The 24174-nt window shown below is 38.9% G+C and overlaps 1 protein-coding gene across 1 annotated transcript in view; it reads left to right on the forward strand.

Moving 5' to 3' along the window:
- The window catches only part of ABCA12 (ATP binding cassette subfamily A member 12), a 201550-nt gene that overhangs the window by 146315 nt on the left and 31061 nt on the right, over window positions 1–24174 (forward strand). The window contains exons 25-38 of the mRNA XM_086366424.1: window positions 162–231; window positions 317–451; window positions 1321–1476; window positions 2390–2576; window positions 4490–4708; window positions 5921–6117; window positions 6964–7124; window positions 8495–8731; window positions 9132–9279; window positions 13168–13420; window positions 14013–14099; window positions 15196–15292; window positions 19031–19158; window positions 20628–20715. Of these exons, the coding sequence (XP_086222550.1) occupies window positions 162–231; window positions 317–451; window positions 1321–1476; window positions 2390–2576; window positions 4490–4708; window positions 5921–6117; window positions 6964–7124; window positions 8495–8731; window positions 9132–9279; window positions 13168–13420; window positions 14013–14099; window positions 15196–15292; window positions 19031–19158; window positions 20628–20715 (2163 nt within the window). The remainder of the gene's footprint in view (window positions 1–161; window positions 232–316; window positions 452–1320; window positions 1477–2389; window positions 2577–4489; window positions 4709–5920; window positions 6118–6963; window positions 7125–8494; window positions 8732–9131; window positions 9280–13167; window positions 13421–14012; window positions 14100–15195; window positions 15293–19030; window positions 19159–20627; window positions 20716–24174) is intronic.

Below are 24174 nucleotides of genomic sequence, written 5' to 3' on the forward strand. Positions count from 1 at the left end.
GTAGTGCGCTTGGTAAGAGACCTCTGTGCTTTTAAATATGATCGAGAGTTAGTGTCAGTTTTACCTATAGAAGGGCCCAAAGTTTGAAGTAGGTTAAGACCTCTCTGGGTGAAATGTATGAAACCTACAAGAACTATCATTCTGGTTGATTCTATTCACAGAGCCTGCTGTCTCCAACAGCTTTCAGTTATGCAGGTCAGTACATCGCACGCTACGAGGAGCAAGGCATCGGTAGGTTCACTTTCTTTTCAACTGGATTTTATCTTTCACACCTACAGAATGTATTACAGAAAAATAAATGTATGTGTTCACTTAGGTCTTCAGTGGGAAAATATGTACAGTTCCCCAGTTCAGGATGACACCACTTCATTTGGCTGGCTGTGCTGTCTAATCCTCGCTGACTCTTTCATTTATTTCCTTATTGCTTGGTATGTCCGGAACGTTTTCCCAGGTATGATCATTCTTCCTACACATACATGCTTTTCATGATTGTTATCATTATAAAACTGCTAATATATATTTTCTAATATTTTATTTGCCAAATATCATCTCCAAAAATACTTCCATCCCAAAACTAACCAAAATTTTCTAGCCTGAGATAATGCACTGTTGAATTTTTTCCTCTGATATTCCTTTAAAGGATAGAATGAATTAAGAAGCATGGAGTCCAGTCTTTCCAAATGGGAGTATGAGATATTATAAAAGGCAAAAATCAAGTCTCCTAATTTTAAGGAAAATTTATCAAATTTAATGGAACAAGACTAGTGGGGTTCCCCTCCAAGGTCTCAAATGGTTAAAACTTCAACATGCTCATAAGTTTTCCCATTAAGTCTTATTTATATTTGCACATTTTTGATTCTATGAATGAATGAAAAATTGTTACTCTATTCCAGTTATATAAAATTTCTGTAAAAGAGAAAAATGTGGAGACAAAGCAGATCAGTGATTGCTTCTGACTTGGGTTGAAACCAGGGATTATTTGCAAAGCACATGAGATAACTTTTTGGAGTTATTGGAATCTGGGGATTGTTGTTCTGGTTGCAAAACTTTATTTACTAGAAATCATCACACTCTGCATTTACAATGATTAAATTTTATAGTGTATAACTGTACCACTGAAGCTGTTTATAAAGGAAAGAATTAAAAACTGGCTTTCTTTTTTACTTTACTTTGGAAACTGAGACAACTTTAGTTTTATATAGTATCAAAAAAATGAAAATATTTCCTAAATACTACATAGTAAATACTGTTATTTAACTTCTGATGCTTAATGTTAACAATCGATTTAAAACTACTTTTCCTAATACATTTTTGTTACAGGTACATATGGTATGGCAGCTCCGTGGTATTTTCCATTCCTTCCTTCCTATTGGAAAGAACGATTGGGATGTGCAGAAGTGAATCATGAGAAAAGCAATGGGCTTATGTTTACTAATATCATGATGCAGAACACCAACCCATCTGCCAGTAAGACAAGTAGGTCAACAACATGCATTATTATGAGGGAAGTGATGTAAAATTTACATGACTAGTGATTTTAATTATGTTTTTCTAAATGGCAAAATTATCATCCTTTTAGTCATGGATGAATATGTCTACACATATGTGTTTGGACTCGTAGGGAGATTAAATCGTGGCCTTTTCTGGGCTCATTAACTCAGTTGGTTAGCATATGGTGCTAATTAGGCCAAGACTGCAGATCGCTTTGTGGTCCAGTTAGATTCACACAGAGAAAAATTTTGTTCCTTGGCCACAGTCTGCACCCCTCACTCCAGCCATCTGTCACTAGTCATAAGGAGTAACCAAGTAACAAGTATGGATAACTTAGCATAACCCATCACCAACAAAGAACAAACAATTTAAGGCTTGTGACTTACTGACATTGGGTGAGCAGTGTCAGTTTTATAAAGTAAGGATGAGCCATATAACTAGTTCTTTTGTGATGCATGAAGGAAATGTAGAGAGTAATTAATGAACTGATTCTACAACCACAGATCTGAGTAAGCATTGTCCACCAAGTATAGACATTTATTCTATACATAAGTATCACCCTGTTCAATTGGAAGACCAAGCCTTAAACTTGTATTTTGAATTTTTGAGATATTTGATTTGAATAAAGGAGAATTCAGTATTATGATACTATATTCTGAAACTTCTTTTTCTGACAGAGACAGGTAATATAAACCTTAAAGTGTGGTTCCAACACTCTCATTCATTTTTAAAACAAGTGAGAAGGTGGAAGACTATAATAGACCATTTATATCTGGAATTATTTTTTTACTTTGGGGCTTGTGTCTATAGTCTTTGGTTTTTAATTAAGGAAAAGTCTAAATCTAGCTGCATTTTCTTTCCTTGTGAGCTTACAACTCTTCTCTTGATTTCTCTCCAGGTCCTGAATACAAATTTTCCTCCAACATTGAGCCTGAACCTAAAGATCTCACAGTTGGGGTTGCTCTGCATGGGGTCACAAAGATCTATGGCTCAAAAATTGCTGTTGATAACCTCAATCTGAACTTCTATGAAGGTCATATTACTTCATTGCTGGGGCCCAATGGAGCCGGGAAGACTACCACCATGTATGTTACTTTTCAATACTTAGGTGTCATGGAAGCATATTACTTAATATTTCCCCAATTCTTTCATAAAAATAGAGTTGTTACAGCTCCCAGATGGATTAAGATACCTCAACTTGCTTACTGTAGAAGCAAGTTTCAGCCTGTGAGCTCAAAGTATGGATCAGACCCACCAGATAGGTTCATTTTGGTCTACCTAATATTGGCCCACTATTACTTCTCAAAATATTTTATTTCTGTGCCAGTTTTCAAATAAAAATAGGAGAGTTTTCAAATAAAAATAAACATTCCTGTCATCTCTTAAATATTAGAAAGTTTTGGAAACATTGGACCTACAGGCTTAGATAGAGACAATTGTTTTGGACTTATTAGTGACTGTTTTTAAAGCAGGTTTAATGACTGTTCCTCATCCCTGCTCCCCACCAACTTTACTGCCCCATACAGTCAGTCTGTTTCACTTATTTGCATTTTTACCCTGGCCTGTATACCAGTTTGGATTCACAAATCTTGGTATAAACACACTCAGCCCCATCTGCTCTATTAAATGGATCCTTTGCCTGGATTCATGAAAGAAAGAAAAAAGAAAAGAATCACTAGCTATCAGATATAGATCAAAAGTTCACAAACAGTACATGGGCTGTTCTTCCTCTCTCTTCACTTAACTAGCATTTCCCTGTGTCCTGATGGAGAAAAGATTTGAATGGTTTTAAAAGTGACATTGTTCTGAAATTGTTTCTGTGACTTACCTCCAGTGCTCCACTAGGCTTTGCTTGGAGTGAGCTCTAAGATGCTGCTGGTGTTCTTGTCTTATTTGGGAAAAAGTATCCATTGTCAGATATGCTGTTTACTGTCATCATGAGTAAGCTCAGTGAGTGCCAAAACATATTTTTCAGTAATTAAAAGGGGACAAAAGAGAGTTATGAAAGGAGCAAACATGAAGCTGCTCTCATTTATACGACCTGTTTCAATGCAGAGTTGGCTTTCTAGTGAGAATGCACTGTTTGTGCTAAATCTCTTCAGTGGTGTCCGACTTTGTGATCCTATGGATTGTAGCCCACCAAGCTCTTCTATCCATGAGGATTCTCCAGGCAAAAATGCTGGAGTGGGTTGCCATACTGAGAGTATAGTGCTTAAAATTAAGATTTCTAATAAGCAATAAGAGGACAATAAAGAAAAGGAATGGAGAAGGATTTTGAAGAGGCTATAATTTTAGCTGAAAAAGTCCCCATTGTAGTTTTCTGAGTATAAGGAATGTATAAAGAAATACGTTATTTGATTTTAATGCATTTTTATGGGAAGAATCACACATTGTATTGATTCCCTATTTAATCCACAATGGTCCTTTAAGATCTGTTATGTGTAAGACACTAGTTAGATGGTAAGAGTGGTACAAAAAAAAAAAAAATGTCCTTTCCTTGACTTCATGGGGCTTACATTTTAGTGGAGAAGATGGATATTAAATAACTGCCCAGTTTACTGACCATCTGAAATATGATGAGGAGTTCTGTAGGTAAGAATATTCTAGTCACAGGGTAGAGTGGGGGACTGAAGATGACCAAAGTTCACATGAGAAATAGAAATTTGAGGCTTAATGGCCTATGGGAACTACCTGATGCCAGGGATGTGTGGGAGCTTGCTGAAGAAGGGAGTGCATTTGCAATTAGAAAGCCCAACCCTTTCTGTCATTGCCACCACGACCACCATCATCATCACATGTGCTTCTGTAACACTAAAGTATTGGGAGCTTAAAAGCAATTTTAATTTTTACTCCCAATTAATCCGATTTTACTTCATAGCTTGACCTGCCCTGGGAAGATACACCGTAACATTTTTTGCTAACAACTGAGATATATTTAGTCCAAAAACCTAGATCAAAGTTTTGGTTCACACCTAACTTATGGTTTCTTCATTTCCAGCTCCATGTTGACTGGACTGTTTGGGGCCTCGGCAGGTACCATCTTTGTTTACGGAAAAGATATCAGAACAGATCTGCACGTTGTGCGGAAGAACATGGGCGTCTGCATGCAGCATGATGTCTTGTTCAGTTACCTCACCACCAAGGAGCACCTTCTCCTCTACGGCTCCATTAAAGTTCCTCACTGGACTAAAAAGCAGCTGCATGAAGAAGTGAAAAGGTCAGATATGACAGGAATGAGAACATGTGCTGGTTAACTTCTCTCAAAAAGAAGTCAAGTTACAATAATAACACCAGTAGGAAACAGTTTCTCAGGAAACAATTGTTTTCAGTTTTTCTACTTTTCTGCTATTGTGTACATTTAAGGGCCTATGGGTTTGTATAAGGGCCTATGAGAATTGTATACATTCTCCTCAGCAGCCAGTTATTACACTGGAAATAGCTGCCTTCGTTTCTGGTCTTGTATTGCCCCCATTCCTCTGTTTCCAATCTCCATGGCCACCATACAAGTCTTAACTGGACCCCTGGCTTCTACATTCCCTTGTACAGTCTATTCTTCAAAGAACAGTCAGGGTGACCTTTTTAAACTACAGATTAGACCATGTCACTCCTCTGTCAAAGCCCTCTAATGGTTTCTCACCACATTCAGTGTGAAACTCAGGAATGTCCTTATCGAGGCCTGTGAGACTCTTCCTGACCTGCCCTCAATCTCGGTTTTGATTTTATTTCCTTCTGCTTCTTCCCCATTCACTCTGCTCCAGGCATGCTCGCCCAGGTGCACGCTCAGTTACGCTGGGCCTGCTCCTGCCTCCGGGCTGCCCATGTTCCCACTACATAGAGCAGCGTTTTCCAGACAGCCCTTAGACTTACTCTGCCCCTTCTGGTCCCTGCTCAAACATCACCTTCTCTGAGGGAGCCACCATGTGTAAAACAGATGCCTAAAATAGCACACCCCAGGCACTCATCTCATATACCCGGTGTTATTTGTTTTTTTATTACACTTATAAAATAGAAAATTATAATCTTCTTGGGAATATGTTTATCAACTGAATTTCCCCTGCATTACTCCTGATACACAACTATACTATATCATCATCTCCTCATGGGTTAGGAACATTATCTGCTCGATGCTGTTCCACAGCACCTAAAACACAGTCTGGCAGAAAACAGGCAGGGACTCTCTATATAAATACTTGTCAAATGAATGAATAAAATAATGAACCATGTAGTCCTTATGGTGTTTTCTTAGTATTAATTTTATACCTCCAACTAGATGATAAACAACAGAAAACTATGTCGTGAATCCTCAATAGTTTACCTTGCTGAGCACATAATAGTTGTTTAATGAATACCTCTTATTTAGGGTGCTTTTTGTATTTTTCCAAAATTCAAATACTCTGTAAAACATAACCACTGCCCATCATTTCTGAAGGACTTTAAAAGATACTGGACTATATAGCCATCGTCATAAGAGAGTTGGAACACTGTCAGGAGGAATGAAGAGGAAGTTATCCATATCAATAGCTCTCATCGGAGGATCAAGGGTGGTAATTCTGGATGAACCATCCACTGGCGTTGACCCATGTTCTCGGCGAAGTATATGGGATGTTATATCCAAGAACAAAACTGGTATGAGTACCTTCTTATAACTTCTCCAGCCAGCAGTTATAGTTTTGCCCTCTGGGATGCAAGCACACAAGTTGAAGTCTTTTCTGTTTATAATCTCTGTTAAACATCTAAGGTGTGCTCTTCCTTTTCCCAGGTCTTGTCTTCTCCTAGCTAAATTTCTGGATCAATTAGTGTATAATTATGTAGAGCCCACTGTGAATTGAGCACTTAACTGACCTTTGTGAGAGTGTGCAAATCCAACAGAAGTTCCAAATTCTGCCTAGAGGAGCTTAGAATCTAATTAGAGATACCAAACATACACAAACGAAAATAAACTGAAAACAGACTAAATAAGTGCTAGCAGGATGTGAGGCAAAGGAGCAATCAGAGTGGAGTGGATTAATCAGAGAGAAATTTTCAAAAAGTCTTTAAAATTATGGCTTTTTCATAGTGAAGAAAAGGAGGGAGGGGGAGAGAGACAGAGAGAGAGAGAGAGACAGAGAGAGAGAGAGAGACAGAGAGAGAGAATGGAAGTGAAGCCAAGGGAACAGAATAAGGGATTAACAGAAGTCGGACATGACTGAAGTGACTTAGCAGCAGCAGCCCCCACTACAGAGTATGGACAGTTAGCCTTAGAGCATATTTGCTGTCAACTTACAAGAACACCCCCCGCAACCTGCCTCAGGTATTTAGGAACACCCCTTCTGAATTTCTCTTCGATCATTTTGGAAGCCCCTCTGATCAGTGTTTCAGTTAGCTCATAAAATGTGACTCTCCATAAATCACAGGATTTACTTATTTTAACTCAGTATATCTTGGCAACTGTAGCTTCATTTTTCATTTTGGGTTGTTCTCTGTGTTTTCAAGCCAGAACAATCATTCTGTCGACACACCACTTGGATGAGGCTGAAGTGCTGAGTGACCGCATTGCCTTCCTGGAGCAAGGAGGGCTGCGCTGCTGCGGGTCACCGTTTTATCTCAAGGAGGCATTTGGAGATGGGTATCACCTCACACTCACCAAGAAAAAGGTTTGTAGGAGAGAAACTATACCTCATCGTAGGGTCATAAATTCAGTTTGGTATGAAACAGAAGTAGAATCTGTCCAACTTCATACATTGCTAAAATTCACTATTAATATGTTAGATTCATGTTTCTCAAACTCGAGCAAATTTCAGAACCACTGAAGGTCTTGGTTAAATCCAGACTTCTGGCTCCACCTTCGAGTGTCTCTGATTCAGTAGATCTGGGAAGGGGTTCTAGAATTTACTACACTTCTACCAAGGTCCACATTACCCATATGACACTGATGCTGCTGGTCTGGGATTGCACATTGAGAAGTAATGTACTAGATAAAAGAAAGTCTATACTTAAGGCTACTGATGAATGATCAGCCTGTTAGTTCCCCTACATTTCAGCCTGTAAGGCTAAAAATTGGATTTTCTGCTCTATAAAAAGCCAATGAAGGAATATGCAGTCACATATTCACTTTCTGATCAGTGTTCCTCGACTGGTAATGTGGAGACTGATTCAGCCAGACCAGTGATGCTTTCACATCTTCAAAGAACAAAAATGCTTAGTTTCTAAGGCTCCCTTACTATCTCAAGTAGTGCTATTTATCTATGTTGTGCAAGATGTATATGCTATGACTACTCTCATTTATTTTATATCTTATCATCCTAATGCGACTCCCAAAATAGAAAAAGTAGTTCATTGTCACATTCCTTAATTCAATTAAAATTTTATTTATTAGTTATATATGATATCTTAATATGTGCCCAAGACATTGTCTTAGGCACTGGGGATACAGCAGTGAACTGATGATGCTAAGATCTCTGCTCTTATGGAGTTTATGTTCTGATGGGAGTGTGGGGAATTCGCGTGGTAAAATTGATAAGTATATAATTTAGAATATTAGCAAGTGATAACTGCTATGGGTAGAACAAAGCAGAGGAAAGGGCATAGGGAATGCTAGGAAGTGCCATTTTAAGTAGACAGCATCTCTGAGAAGGTGACAGATGACCCAGGAGTTAAGGCCAAGAAGAGAGTGAGCCCTGTCACTATCTGGGGCAAAGGAACAATTGCAAAGACCCTAAGGAGGGAGCGCTCCTGAGCCTGAAGCATTGAATAACCGAACGTTTGTTGTTTCTGGGGTGAGAGAGAGAGAGGAGGTGAGCAAGGAGGCTGGAGAAGGGACAGGGTGAGGTGGGAGACAAGCCCTAGAATAGTGACTGACAGACAACCATAGGGACCCCCAGTGGGACAGGGAGCAAGAGAGGAGTGATATACTCCCTGGCACAGGTCTGTACTGGCCTAAAAGAACTCGCCACCCTCTGACTGGGGCCCTTGGGCCCTACAATGTGAAGACAAGGGAGTGTTTAACTTCTCTTCTCGTCTCTAGAGTCCAAATCTAAATGCAAGTACAGTGTGTGACACCACAGCTGTGACGGCAATGATCCAGTCACATCTCCCTGACGCCTACCTCAAGGAGGACATCGGGGGAGAACTTGTCTACGTGCTTCCTCCATTTAGCACCAAAGTTTCAGGGGCCTATCTTTCACTCCTGAGAGCCCTGGACAGTGGCCTGGGTGACCTCAACATTGGGTGCTATGGCATTTCAGATACCACCGTGGAAGAGGTACACCTGGACATTTCCTTTTTGCTTGAGGCTGATTAACTTGCTGTTCCCCTAGAATAAATATAAACAGTTCTTTTTAAAAAGAAAAAAAAATTTGTAATGAATGTTTTAAGAAGTAAAGGGAAACAAAAATAAAGATAGTTTTGATTATATAAAAATTATAAACAAACATTTTACCAAATCAGAAAATCTTAAAATTATCTCAGTACCATACTTATGTAAGACTGACTTCTGAGAACAAGCATGTTGCTTCACTTAGAGAAAACATATCTTTTACTATGAATATGTTCCTTTAAAGTCTCAATAAATGTGACAAAAATTTAAAATAAAAATTGAGCTTAAAAGCTAGAAAACACATACATGTTTTATGCTAATGAAGTGTTCCTGCTTCTCTTTCTAGGTCTTTCTGAACTTGACTAAAGAGTCACAAAAAAATAATAGGAGTCTTGAGCACTTAACAACAAAGAAAATCGGAAGTTCCAGTACCAATGGCATCTCAACCCCTGATGATTTATCTGTGAGCAGCAGCAATTTCACAGACAGAGATGGTAAAATAAATCTAATGTACACATTTTGCTTAATTCCAATGAACAGCATAAATGAGAAAATCACAGGACAGATTTTTTAATTCAACTTTATACTTTCTAAATTTAAAAAGACTAAAGAAATATAACCTTTATTTTTATATACAAAATATTTATCAAACCAAATTGAATTCCCTATTGCAAAAATATTTTGAAGAACATGAACTTCCTTGTTAGGGTTGTGATGTGTATCCTGTCTAGCTATGAGGAATCATTTTCAGGATATGACTTATTCCAACTAGTTGTGTCCCATAAGTTCAATACTTCATATAATTGATGGTGTCCAACAGGGCTTCCCAGGTGGCAATAGTGGTAAAGAACCCACCCGCCAATGCAGGAGACATATGAGATGGAGTTTCGATCCCTGTGTCGGGAAGATCTCCTGGAGGAGGGCATGGCAACCCACTCCAGTATTCTTGCCTGGAGAATCCCATGGACAGAGGAGCCTGGCAAGCTACAGTCCATGGGTCACAAAGAGTCTAAATGACTGAAGCATCTGAGCATGCACTGAATTCATGAAGTCGGACTTAACAGTGAAGAATCTATAATAATAGGTTCCCCCCCACCTCCAAGTCTTCACACAAGATATGTTTGGGAAATGCTGTTACTTGTCACAGCTTTGAGGAATTGGGCTCTTTTGAAAATAGCTTTTATCCTGTCTTATACTCTGACAGTTAGTTTATGCCTTTGGAAATACTATTTACTTAAGGAAGCATATAGTAAAACCATGTATAAATTATGGAGTAGTCATTTCAAGAGTTTGCTTAAATTGGGAAAAATCTCTAGGAATAGAACTTATGATTAAACATTTGCTTGACTCTAAAATTCAGAAAATATAATCTCTGGTGTTTGTATAACTCTGGAACTTGGGAGTCTCATTTGTCCTCTGCTAGATTCCTCAGATGTCACCTTTTGGAAATATCATTGCTGAGACTATGGAATTGAGGACTTAGAGCGGGGTCAGCTGCTTCAGGAAGCAAATGTTATGCATTTGCCTCTGCATTTGTCTCATAATTTGAAACTATTCTTCAGTCAGAATGTTCCCCTCCTTGACATTATCATTTAGAAAGCACATATTTGCTCCATTTGATACACCTGTAAGTCATCGACATGTAATTTCTCAAGAAACAGAAAAGCATACTAATTAACTTACAATATTTAGCTCCTTCTGCAATTCCCCTTTGCAGAGATATGAGTTCTCATTTAAACTTGTTCACTCGATTTAATTGGAATTCATTTTAAATTAAGCAGCGTTGTATTTTTTCTTATCAGCTAAATGAAGATCATGATTTTTGTGCCGCATAATTTGTGATGGAGGATTAAAAATATCCACAGAGTTGACAAATACTGTCATTTTATCACATGTAAAGGAATGCTTGGTGGCAGACCTTCAGAAGAAATGTCATATTTGAAACTATTTTTAGAGGGGCTGCTGAAATTACTTGTTGTATGAGCACTACTGAGACATGCATTCTCAGTCACTAAGTTGTGTCCCGACTCTTGCAACCCCATGGACTTTAGCCTGCCAGACTCCTCTATCCGTGGGATTCTCTAGTCAAGAATACTGGAGTAGATTGCCATTTCATTCTCCAGGGCATATTCCCAACCCAGGGACTGAACCTGTGTCTCTCCCAACTCCTGCGTTGGCAGGTATATTGTTTACCCCTGAGCCACCTGAAAAACCCAAGCCACCGTTTATGACCTCCACTGCTGTGCGGCTCTCACTCTCAGAAGACATGGGAGTGGGGTAGGCTTGTTGGAGAGGAGGGAGGATCTCATTTTTTCCAATGAGATCTTTTCTGTGACTAAAGTGGTAAAAATGGAGTTTTAAAACGCCATATTGTCAATCCAGATTTCTAAAAAGAATGCAACAAATAAGTACTTGAACTAGAATTGTACTTTGGAGGAGAGCATTTTCCTTTTCCTACGTTTAAGGTGACTTCATTGGGCCCCATGCTGCTGCTGCTGCTGCTAAGTTGCTTCAGTCATGTCCGACTCTGTGTGACCCCATAGACGGCAGCCCACCAGGCTCCCCCATCCCTGGGATTCTCCAGGCAAGAACACCAGAGTGGGTTGCCATTTCCTTCTCCAATGCATGAAAGTGAAAAGTGAAAGTGAAGTCGCTCAGTCATGTTCAACTCTTAGCGACCCCATGGACTGCAGCCCACCCAGCTCTTCTGTCCATGGGATTTTCCAGGCAGGAGTACTGGAGTGGGGTGCCATCGCCTTCTCTGATTGGGCCCCATAATGAGAGCCAATTAGACTTACCGTCACCAAGTTACCGACAACAGGAATGAGTTATACTAGACTGATGTTTTGCTCTCTTGTTCATTTTATTTGAGTCCAATCTCCTGATAGAAGCTACCTCTTGAATATTAGTAGTCAGTAATACATATTGATTCTGCACTGAGACTTTAGGAGATTGGGGACAATATTCACTTATAAAATTCTAGATGTCTCACTTTGACATTAAAATTACTATGTATATGACAAAGAATATTTTGTGTATAGTAATTTATAATTTTCAAAGAACTTTTACATATGCTTCTTAAGATGGAGAGACTCAGGCCCATAGCTGATCAATGAAGAAAGTGAAAGTGTTAGTTACTCAGTCATGTCCAACTCTTTGTGACCCCATGGACTGTAGCCCACCAGGCTTATCTATTCATGGAATTCTCCAGGCAAGAATACTGGGGTGAATTGCCATTTCCTTCTCCAGGGAATCTTCCTGACCCAGGGATTGAACCCAGGTCTTCTGCATTGCAAGCAGATTCTTTGCTGTCTGAGCCACCAGGGAAGCCCAATCAGTGAAGAGCTGAACCTCAAATCCAAATCTTTAAGATATCAGCTTTTCCTACTGTGTCACATTACACAGTCTTTAGTTCAGTGCATCAGTTCAGTCGCTCAGTCGTGTCCAACTCTGTGTGACCCCACGAATCGCAGCACACCAGGCCTCCCTGTCTATCACCAACTCCCGGAGTTCACCCAAACTCATGTGCATCGAGTTGGTGATGCCATCCAGCCATCTCATCCTCTGTTGTCCCCTTCTTCTCCTGCCCCCAATCCCTCCCAGCATCAGAGTCTTTTCCAATGAGTCAAGTCTTCACATGAGGTGGCCAAAGTATTGGAGTTTCAGCTTCAGCATCAGTCCTTCTAATGAACACCCAGGACTGGTCTCCTTTAGGATGGACTGGTTGGATCTTCTTGCAGTCCAAGGGACTCTCAAGAGTCTTCTCCAACACCACAGTTCAAAAGCATCAATTCTTTGGCACTCAGCTTTCTTCACAGTCCAACTCTCACATCCATACAAGACCACCGGAAAAACCATAGCCTTGAATAGACAGACCTTTGTTGGCAAAGTAATGTCTCTGCTTTTGAATATACTATCTAGGTTGGTCATAACTTTCCTTCCAAGGAGTAAGCGTCTTTTAATTTCATGGCTGCAATCACCATCTGCAGTGATTTCAGAGCCCCACAAAATAAAATGACACTGTTTCCACTGTTTCCCCATCTATTTCCCATGAAGTGATGGGACCAGATGCCATGATCTTCGTTTTCTGAATGTTGAGCTTTAAGCCAACTTTTTCACTCTCCACTTTCACTTTCATCAAGATGCTTTTTAGCTCCTCTTCACTTTCTGCCATAAGGGTGGTATCATCTGCATATCTGAGGTTATTGATATTTCTCCCGGCAATCTTGATTCCAGCTTGTGCTTCTTCTAGCCCAGTGTTTCTCATGATGTACTCTGCATATAAGTTAAATAAGCAGGATCCATGGTCTTTGAAGTTACTTTATTTCTTGATTTATCAAGATTTCCCATAACCAGGTTAAATCTCTCTTTTTTAAAATCAGACAAAATCCTGACCAGAGGAGAGAGATCGGTTGGTTTTGAACTGTTATTGAAGAAGATTATGGCTATTCTCATTAAGAGGTTCCATCACACCCGCCGGAACTGGAAGGGCTTCATAGCGCAGGTTATTCTCCCCATTGTCTTTGTAACAACTGCCATGGGCCTCGGCACGCTGAGAAGTTCCAGCAACAGTTATCCAGAGCTCGAAATCACCCCATCTCTTTATGGTACCTCGGAACAGACAACATTCTATGCGTAAGTGTCTTCCCTTTAACTGAAACAACATTTTCCCAATGCCTCCAGAGGTGCATTGTGGCTGAATGAATGTCATAAAATGCTGAAGAATAAAGAACTCAGGAGCCACAATTCCTGATCCTGCCAAAGGAATATACAGTTTGATCTATCACATGACACTTCCCTCACCAGCAAACAACTGTAAGAGTTTTTGTATTTGTCTAAAAATAAAGTTAAGGTAGATTTTTATTTTTAATGAATATTTAATCAGGAAAACCAGATTAGGTATGGCTTCTCAATCTGTTGTAATACATGGCAAATAACTTTTTATTAAATACAGAATAACAGTATCAGAATTGTGTATAATATAATGTTATATATGCAATAGGTGATCACTAAATGCATGTGACAGGAAAATAATAAGACAGCCAAATAGAGACATGTGCTTATTTTTTGTGTGACCTTCTTTCTGAGTCTACATCTCTCTTAGATATTTAAGAAAATAGTCCTGTACGCAGCATATGTCATTTCTTCGAATTATTCATGAGCATGAGTTTAATATGGAACTCTAGTGAAGGAAACATGAATTTGTTTCTGTCCTTTAATATTATAGAAATTATCACCCAAGCACAAAAGACCTGGTCTCAGCAATGTGGAGCTTCCCTGGCATTGACAACATGTGTTTGAATATCAGTGATCCGTAAGTAGTTCTTTTTTTTTTGCCCCAGCATTCCAGTGTGTGTGCACATGCATGCATGTGTGTTCATGTATGTGGAAGAGTGTGGATGGGTCAATGTGCGTTGTTTGAGTGAGGAGGTCAGCCCTCTGATTGAAGTCTATCTTTTAAGACTTTATCTATCGCCTTTAGTTCATTCCGTGGTGATGCTATACTGAAATAGTAAGAGGTGCTTTCTAACTTGTAAAGTTTGTTTGTATAACTATTTTCATTAAACAATCACAACCACCCTGTGAATTGTTAATCTCATTTTTAAGATGAAGAAACTGAGGCTCGTGTGAACTAGGATACTTGTCAAAAGAAATCTAGAGAGTAGGTTGTGTAGCTAAAGCCAAGACCCATGTCTTCTGACTCCAGTCCCCAGACTTTTGCACTATATAGTGTTGCAATGGCACCCCACTCGAGTACTCTTGCCTGGAAAATCCCATGGATGGGGGAGCCCGGTGGGCTGCAGTCCATGGGGTCGCTAAGAGTCAGACACAATTGAGCGACTTCACTTTCACTTTTCACTGGCATGCATTGGAGAAGGAAATGGCAACCCACTCCAGTGTTCTTGCCTGGAGAGTGCCAGGGATGGGGAGTCTGGTGGGCTGCCGTCTATGGGGTCGCGCAGAGTCAGACACGACTGAAGCGACTTAGCAGCAGCAGCAGTGTTGCTTATTCAAAATGATGTAGTAACTGAACAGTAACAAAAATTCAAACTTCCAAGATAGTACATGACACGTGCAAACTTGACATTAGTGCATTATTTTTCTAAAAATCCCTTTCTCTTCAGAGGAGAGGATGAAAAGAGCAAAGAAAATAAAGGGATCAAGAAGTTCCATCCTGCCACATTGAGGCAATGAGCTTTGGTTTCAGCACTGCTTAATTGTTAAGTGCTGTCCCTCATTCCCCCATCAGATGTCAGATCACTTGGAAATGGTAGTGCAATGTATTTTCAAGTTGTGAAAAATCGGTAAATTGAACTGAGAACTATACCTGAATTCAATATCAAATACCCGCTTATACATAAACACGAGAATATACACACACCTCACTTTAAAATTATTCTTACTTGCAGGAGGTGTTTAAACAAAAACAGTCTGGGAAAATGGGACAGCAGTGGAGAAGAACCTATCACTAATTTTGGCGTTTGCTCCTGCTCAGAAAACACCCAGGTAAGATGGAATTCGCTTTCAGTGAAGTAAAAAAAAAAAGGAATAAATGTCAAAGCTTGAAAGATCTTTCTAGGTTACCAAAGAGTGGATATAGTTTCATTTCATAGAAGCTAGTAGCTCAGTGGTGTGGATCCGGACAGCTCAGAAACACTGAACTTCAGGTCACTGTTTTAAATCCATCTTAGGACAAACTTCCTGGGGTAGGTAATTCTATGACAGTCTTTGTGGAAACTGACTAAAAGTGAGTTTGGGGGTCAGTTCAGTTGTAACCAGCAAGCTCTGTGTTTCACACAACAAAATGCCTCAATAGCGTAATATTTGAAAGCACAGTGAGATTGCTATCATAGTGGTCAGCTGGGAAGTTAGTAGTGTTTAAGTCCAGAACAGAACTCAGTATGCCTTCAAGCAACACCTCCAGGATGCGAGAATAATTCATGTTCTGAAAGAAACATTAAAGATTTTCCAACCAACACCCTGTCTGTATTCTATAGAAACACACTTTTGTTTTCTGTGCTTAGTTGCTCAGTCATGTCCGACTCTTTGCAACCCCATCAACTGCAGCCTGCCAGCCTCCTCTGTCCATGGACATTCTCCAGGCAGGAATACTGGAGTGGGCTGCCATCCCCTCTTCCAGGGCACCTTCCCAACCCAGGGATCGAACCCAGGTCTCCTGCATTACAGGCGGATTCTTTACTGACTGAGCCACCAGGGAAGCCCTAGGTCCATCAATTCAGTTAACTTTTAAGAAATTAAAGATTGCTGAAGAAAGGAGGTCACTGTTAGTTTCCGAGAGTCACCATGTTATCAACACTTCCCCATGGGGAGGAATCTAGCAATATTTTCTTCAAAGTGCCATATGATTACACCTTATACTGTCTTGGTACACTATTTTAGAATAAAGATGTTTTCAGTAAATGCAACCATTTTTTGTGGTCTCATGTAAGACAGTTACTAACAATAAAAACTAGAATCCAGCAAGCATTTTTTGAAATCCTTGCATTATAAGTATTATTCTTACCCAGCTCTCAAAGTGTTTTCTAATCTCTTATCTAACCTAACTAATTCTTTGTGTGTTTTCTTTAGTTCATAGTAAAAGTCTACTAACTTAGTATTTAAAAATAGAATCTGGATAGATTTTAATTTTTTAAAAAAGTAGATTAAAATTTTTTCAACTTAATAGTCTGCTGATGGGAATCCAAATTTATGTAAACAACTTCTAAAAGCATTGATAGTATCTACTAATGCTGATGATATACATACCCTATGGACTCACCAATTCCATTCCTATTATATACACATCAGAAGTGCTAGTTCACTGAGAGACATATACTGGGATACTTATAGTAATAATATTTGTAATAGCCTCCCAAATTCCCAGCAACAGTAGAATCACTTCAGTTCAGTTCAGTCGTTCAGTCGTGTCTGACTCTTTGCAACCCCATGGATGCCTCCCTGTCCATAACCAACTCCCGGAGTTTACCCAAACTCATGTCCATTGAGTCAGTGATGCCATCCAACCATCTCATCCTCTGTCATCCCCTTCTCCTTCTGCCCTCAATCTTTCCCAGCACCAGGGTCTTTTCCAGTGAGTCAGCTCTTCAGATCAGGTCACCAAAGTATTGGAGCTACAGCTTCAGCATCAGCCCTTCCAATGAATATTCAGGACTGATTTCTTTTAGGACTGACTGGTTTGATCTCCTTGCAGTCCAAGGGACTCTCAAGAGTTTTCTCCATCACCACAGTTTGAAAGCATCAGTTCTTCGGTGCTCAGTCTTCTTTATGGAAAAACCATAGCTTTTGACTATAAGGACCTTCATCAGCAAAGCGATGTCTCTGCTTTCGAATATTCTGTCTATGTTTGTCATAGCTTTTCTTCCAAGGAGCAAGCATCTTTTAATTTCATGGCTGTAGTAGCCATCTGCAGTGATTTTGGAGCCCAAGAAAACAGTCTGCCACTGTTTCCAATTTTTCTGCATCTATTTGCCATGAAATGATGGTACTAAATGCCATGACCCTTTTTGTACAGTTCTTCTGTATGTTCTTGTCACCTCTTTTTAGTATCTTCTGCTTCTTTTAGGTCCATATCATTTCTGTCCTTTATTGTGCCCATCTTTGGATGAAACGTCCCCTTGGTTTCTCTGATTTTCTTGAAGAGGTCTCTAGTCTTTCCCATTCTATTGTTTTCCTCTATTTGATCTACAACTACACACATCATATTCTCACAAATAAATGATGAGTGAAAAAAAGTCCAGACGTGAGAAAGTATATATGATACAATTACATTTGTATAAAATATAAAAACAGACAAAACTCTTCTGTGCTGGTTACTTGGGGAGTGCTAGGGTTGAAAGGAAACATGATGAGGGGGGCTCCTAGGGTCCTAGCATTGTTTTGTTTTCTGATCCAGTTGCTGGTTCAAGGGTGTTTTCAGTTTGTCAAAATTTATCATACAGTATCCTTATATATATATATATATATATATATATATATATATATACTTTTCTGTATGTATAATTCAATAAAAAATTAAAGCTAAAAATTACATTCATACATGTCTCTTTTTATGAAACCAGAGGCATTATAGAATGTGATCTTCACATTTTATAACTTGATGCAAGGTAAAATTCAGCGTTCTTTTTTTAGAGCAAGCTCTTGATCCACACATGTGGTACTAGTCTCAGCTCTGAGACACTATGTGGAAGATGGAGGAAAAACTGGAAAAGTGCTAGGTTTTTCCCAAACTAAAGTTTAAGCAGCGAAGCATGATACACTCTAATAGAAAGTAAGAAGTCAGGAAGTGCAGAAAGCTAAAAACTTATAAATAAGGGGTTTAAACTAAGCTCTGAGGTTGGTTAATAGTAATGGACCCAGGCACTGAATTTTGATGGTAACATAAGATGCTAACAATGGGGAAAACTGGGCGACAGGCATACAGGAACTCTCTGTACTATGTCTGCAACTTATATATGAATAAGCAACATGTATATAAGACATATATATAAATTAGATTTAGATATGGGTAAAATTGAAATCTGAAACCTAGGTTTAGTCCCTTAAAACTAATATAATATATACTTGACTTCCCTGGTAGCTCAGGCAGTAAAGTATCTGCCTACGAAGCGGAAAACCTGGGTTCAATCCCTGGGTTGGGAAGATTCCCTGGAGAAGGAAATGGCAACCCACTCCAGTATTCTTGCCTGAAGAATCCCATGGAGGGAGGAGCATGGTAGGCTACAGTCCATGGGGTCGCAAAGAGTCAGACATGACTGAGCGACTTTTCTTTCTTCTTCTTTCATCCACTGTTGTCCATCCCTGAGAACTTATCTCTGTTAATATTATCTTTTCAATTTGGGGCAGATACTTTTTTCTTCCCTGTGAATAACTGAGAGAATTTTGAGTCATCATAAATTTAATGTTGTTCTCTAAACATATCAAGCTTGACATATCAAGCTTGTCAGTACAGTGAAAAAAATATCTAACATTGGTTAACTTGTGTTCTTTTTTGGCTTTAAGCAAGTCTTAAACAAAGTATGTGGTCTATATAAATAATAACTTTGTGTTATTTCTTGGCAAAGGCAAGATTACTTCATTTTCACAGATGTTTAGAGGCAGAAGACACCCTTATCACACTCTACCAGTTGCACATATAGACAAATCATGAGACTGAAGCTTCTTGACATTGTCTATTTAATTTGTACAGCATTGTCCCAAATGAACTTTTTTAACCTTATTTTTCAGGAATGTCCTAAATTTAACTATTCACCACCTCATAGAAGAACTTATTCTTCCCAAGTAATTTATAACCTCACTGGGCACCACTTGGAAAATTATCTTATATCAACTGCTAATGAGTTTACACAAAAAAGGTAAAAACAATAAAAACTTTATAAAAAATTTAAAATATCTTGTTTTCTAATTTTAAGTTAACTGTCTTGAATTTGTGACAATAAAATGCAAATTTCTATTGATTATTTATGTGGGTAAATTCTGTTTTATCTAAACATCCTTACATATTAAACTTTAAGTAAATTAATGTAATAACTAAATTAAGATTTATTTGAGCACATTGTAAAGCATTGTTTTGGGATTCAAAAATGTATTGTTAACTTTGTACATATTTTTTTCTCAAAGCAAAAAACAAGTTGACTGGACTGTGCAAACTCAGAGAGTTCTAAGGCATGACTTTTGGTGACAGTTGTCCTTAGTTCCAACTTGAACATCTCAGACCTTGGAGTATGATACCTGCATGTGAATGAAATGTGTTCTTGTAGAGCAAGTTCGCAGGCTCGTTCCTGAGCCACCTGAACATTTGCCGTAGATGCAAGTGTGGCAGGCTTACATTCGCAACAACGTGGATGGACTGGAAGACACTATACTGAGTGAAATAACAGAGACAAATACTGCATGATTTCACTTTTATAGGGAATCCAAAACAGTCAAATGCATAGAAACAGAAGAGTAGAACAGGGGTTATTAGGGTCTGGGGGAAGGGTGAGGTGGGAAAATTTTGGTCAAAGGGTACAAAGTTTCAGTAAAGCAAGGTGAATACATTCTGGATGTCTAAGTACAGCAATTCTAGTTAAGAAGACAGATTATTACATGAAGTTTGTTAAGTGGGTAGACCTTAAGAATTCTCAACATATACAAGAAAATGGTAACTATGTGAGATAATGGATATGTTAATTAGCTTGATTGTGGGGATAATTTCACAACATATACATATATTAAAACATTGTATGCCTTAAATATATACACTTTTAATCTGTCAATTATAGCTTAATAAAGCTAGGAGAGAAAGGTGGCAAGTACACTTGAATATACATTAAATATTTTCAACAAAATGAGGTTTATTATAAACAAACCATTCTAAAACCTACTTTTAAAAAAAATGTGAAGAATATCCTGTAGTGTTCTTTGTACATCAAAAATATAGCTCTGCAGCATCACATTTACAGTAATAGTCACAAGAAAATTATTTTAGTATAACTACTAAAATATTATTTAGTATTTAGTATTTAATTCATTCTTATTTATTTATTTAACCCATTCTTAATTTGGTCAATATTTAAACTAACCTTTCCTTAAAATTTCTATTTGAATTTTTTAAATCCACTTTTTATTTTTAAGAGTCCATGAATTTCTAGTTATAATGTGCACTTTAGACAAAAATATGATACAAGAAATCTATAAAACTGTAAAATATTTGTCAGGTTGTATTTATTTCATACTATAATGTGTACTTAGTGGAAAGAAAAAAATGAGCTTTTAGTTAAACATTTTAGATTTATTTATGAATATTTTCTCATTAAAACCAATATCAATTTTTTCCATGTAGATATGGAGGTTGGAGTTTGGGACTGCCTTTGACTAAAGACCTTCTTTTTGATGTAACGACTGTTCCAGCTAATAGAACGCTTGCCAAGGTAAATTGTGATCATTCTTTTGGGATATCATACAAATGAGAATATGAACTTTAAATGTTCAAGCATTTTCATGAGTTGAAAATAGAACATGAGTCAGTTGATTTGAAAATCATTTGGAATAATGTATACTCCATAATACAGTGGTTCCAATCTTAAGTATTTAACCTAAAGAAGCGTGTATACACAAGTACCTGGTTCAGTTCAGTTCAGTTGCTCAGTCGTGTCCGACTATTTGTGACCCCATGGATTGCAGCATGCCAGGACTCCCTGTCCATCACCAACTCCCAGAGTTTACTCAAACTTATGTCCATTGAGTCGGTAATGCCATCCAGTCATCTCATCCCCTGTTGTCCCTTTCGCCTTCTGCTATCCATCTTTCCCAGCATCAGGTCTTTTCAAAGTTTCTTCTCATCAGGTAGTCAAAGTATTGGAGTTTCAGCTTCAGTATCAGTGCTTCCAATGAATATTCAGGACTGATTAACTTTAGGATGGACTGGTTGGATCTCCTTGCAGTCCAAGGGACTCTCAAGAGTCTTCTCCAACACCACAGTTCAAAAGCATCAATTCTTTGGCGCTCAGCTTTCTTCACAGTCCAACTCTCACATCCATACATGACCACTGGAAAAACCATAGCCTTGACTAGACGGACCTTTGTTGGCAAAGTAATGTCTCTGCTTTTCAATATGCTGTCTAAGTTGGTCATAACTTTCCTTCCAAGGAGTAAGCGTCTTTTAATTTCATGGCTGCAGTCACCACTGCAGTGATTTTGGAGCCCAAAAAATAAAGTCATGCCATGATCTTAGCACCAGGTTACATAACAAAAATGCACATAGTAGGATATCTCATATTAGCTGAAAATGCAACCCCAAATGTCCATACACAGTAGAATAAATAAATAAATTGTTATATACTCATTCAATAGAACTCTCAGCCATGGAAATGAATGAACTCATTTCCATAGAATAGTTCAACTATGTAAAGAGCAATATTGAATAGGAACCCGGAATATTAGGTCCATGAATCAAGGCAAATTGGAAGTGGTCAAACAGGAGATGGCAAGAGAGAACATGGACATTCTAGGAATCAGCAAACTAAGATGGACGGGAATGGGTGAATCTAACTCAGATGACCATTATATTTACTACTGTGGGCAGGAATCCCTTAGAAGAAATGGAGTAGCCATCATAGTCAACAAAAAAGTCCCAAATTCAGTACTTGGATGCAATGTCAAAAATGACAGAATGATCTCTGTTCGTTTCCAAGGCAAACCATTCAATATCACAGTAATCCAAGTCTATGCCCCAACCAGTAACACTGAAGATGCTAAAGTTGAACTCTTCTATGAAGACCTATACAGTGGAAGTGAGAAATAGATTTAAGATCTGATAGACAGAATGCCTGATAAACTATGGACAAAGGTTCGTGACATTGTGTAGGAGACAGGAAATAAGACCATCCCCAAGAAAAAGAAATGCAAAAAAGCAAAATGGCTGTCTGGGGAGGCCTTACAAATAGCTGTGAAAAGAAGGGAAGTGAAAAGCAAAGGAGAATAGGAAAGATATACCCATTTGAATGCAGAGTTCCAAAGAATAGCAAGGAGAGATAAGAAAGCCTTCCTCAGCGATCAATGCAAAGAAATAGAGGAAAACAATAGAATGGGAAAGATTAGAGGTCTCTTCAAGAAAATTAGAGATACCAAGGGAACATTTCATGCAAAGATGGGCACAATAAAGGACAGAAATGGTAGGGACTTACAAGAAGCAGAAGATATTCAGAAGAGGTGGCAAGAATACACAGAAGAACTGCACAAAAAAGATCTTCATGACCTGGATAATCACAAAGGTGTGATCACTCACCTAAAGCCAGACATCCTGGAATGTGAAGTCAAATGGGCCTTAGGAAGTATCACTATGAACAAAGCTATTGGAGGTGATAGAATTCCAGTTGAGCTATTTCAAATCCTGAAAGATGATGCTGTGAAAGTGCTGCGCTCAATATGCCAGCAAATTTGGAAAACGCAGCAGTGGCCACAGGACTGGAAAAGGTCAGTTTTCATTCCAATCCCAAAAAAAGGCAATGCCAAAGAATGCTCAAAGTACCAGACAATTGCACTCATCTCACACGCTAGTAAAGAAATGCTTAAAATTCTCCAAGCCAGGCTTCAGCAATACGTGAACCGTGAACTTCAAGATGTTCAAGCTGGTTTTAGAAAAGGCAGAGGAATAAGAGATCAAATTGCCAACATCTGCTGGATCATCAAAAAAGCAAGAGAGTTCCAGAAAATCATCTATTTCTACTTTATTAACTACGCTAAAGCCTTTGACCGTGTGGATCACAATAAACTGTGGAAAATTCTGAAAGAAATGGGAATACCAGACCACCTGACCTGCCTCTTGAGAAATCTGTATGCAGGTCAGGAAGCAACAGTTAAAACTGGACATAGAACAACAGACTGGTTCTAAATAGGAAAAGGAGTACGTCAAGGCTGCATATTGTAACCCTGCTTATTTGACTTATATGCAGAGTACATCGTGAGAAACGCTGGGCTGGAGGAAGCATAGGCTGGAATAAAGATTACTGGGAGAAATATCAATAATCTCAGATATACAGATGACACCACCCTTATGGCAGAAAGTGAAGAAGAACTAAAGAGCGTCTTGATGAAGGTGAAAGAGAAGACGGAAAATGTTGGCTTAAAGCTCAACACCCAGAAAACTAAGATCATGGCACCCAGTCCCATCACTTCATGGAAAATAGATGGGGAAACAGTGGAAACAGTGTCTGACTTTATTTTGGGGGGCTCCAAAATCACTGTAGTAGTGACTGTAGCCATGAAATTAAAGACGCTTACTCCTTTGAAGGAAAGTTATGACCAACCTAGATAGCATATTCAAAAGCAGAGACATTACTTTGTCAACAAAGATCCATCTAGTCAAGGCTGTGGTTTTTCTAGTGGTCATATATGGATGTGAGTTTTGGACTATAAAGAAAGCTGAGTGCCAAAGAATTGATGCTTCTGAACTGTGGTGTTGGAGAAGACTCTTGAGAGTCCCTTGGACTGCAAGGAGATCCAACCAGTCCATCCTAAAGGAAATCAGTCCTGAATATTCATTGGAAGGACTGATGCTGAGCTGAAACTCCTATACTTTGGCCACCTGATGCGAAGAGCTGACTCATTTGAAAAGACCCTGATGCTGGGAAAGTTTGAAGGCAGGAGGAGAAGGGGACGACAGAGGATAAGATGGTTGGATGGCATCACTGACTCAATGGACCTGGGTTTGGGTTAACTCTGGGAGTTGGTGATGGACAGGGAGGCCTAGCATACTGCAGTTCATGGGGTCGCAAAGAGTCAGACACGACTGAGTGACTGAACTGAACTGAACTTGTGTGTTAATCGCTCAGTCATGTCCAACTCTTTCTGACCCCATGGACTGTAGCCCACCAGGCATCTCTGTCCAT

This window comes from Bos grunniens, chromosome 2 (assembly GCF_055505025.1).
Source record: "Bos grunniens cultivar Pamir isolate PY7600 chromosome 2, Bosgru_T2T1.0, whole genome shotgun sequence".
Classification (NCBI taxonomy): domain Eukaryota; kingdom Metazoa; phylum Chordata; class Mammalia; order Artiodactyla; family Bovidae; genus Bos; species Bos grunniens.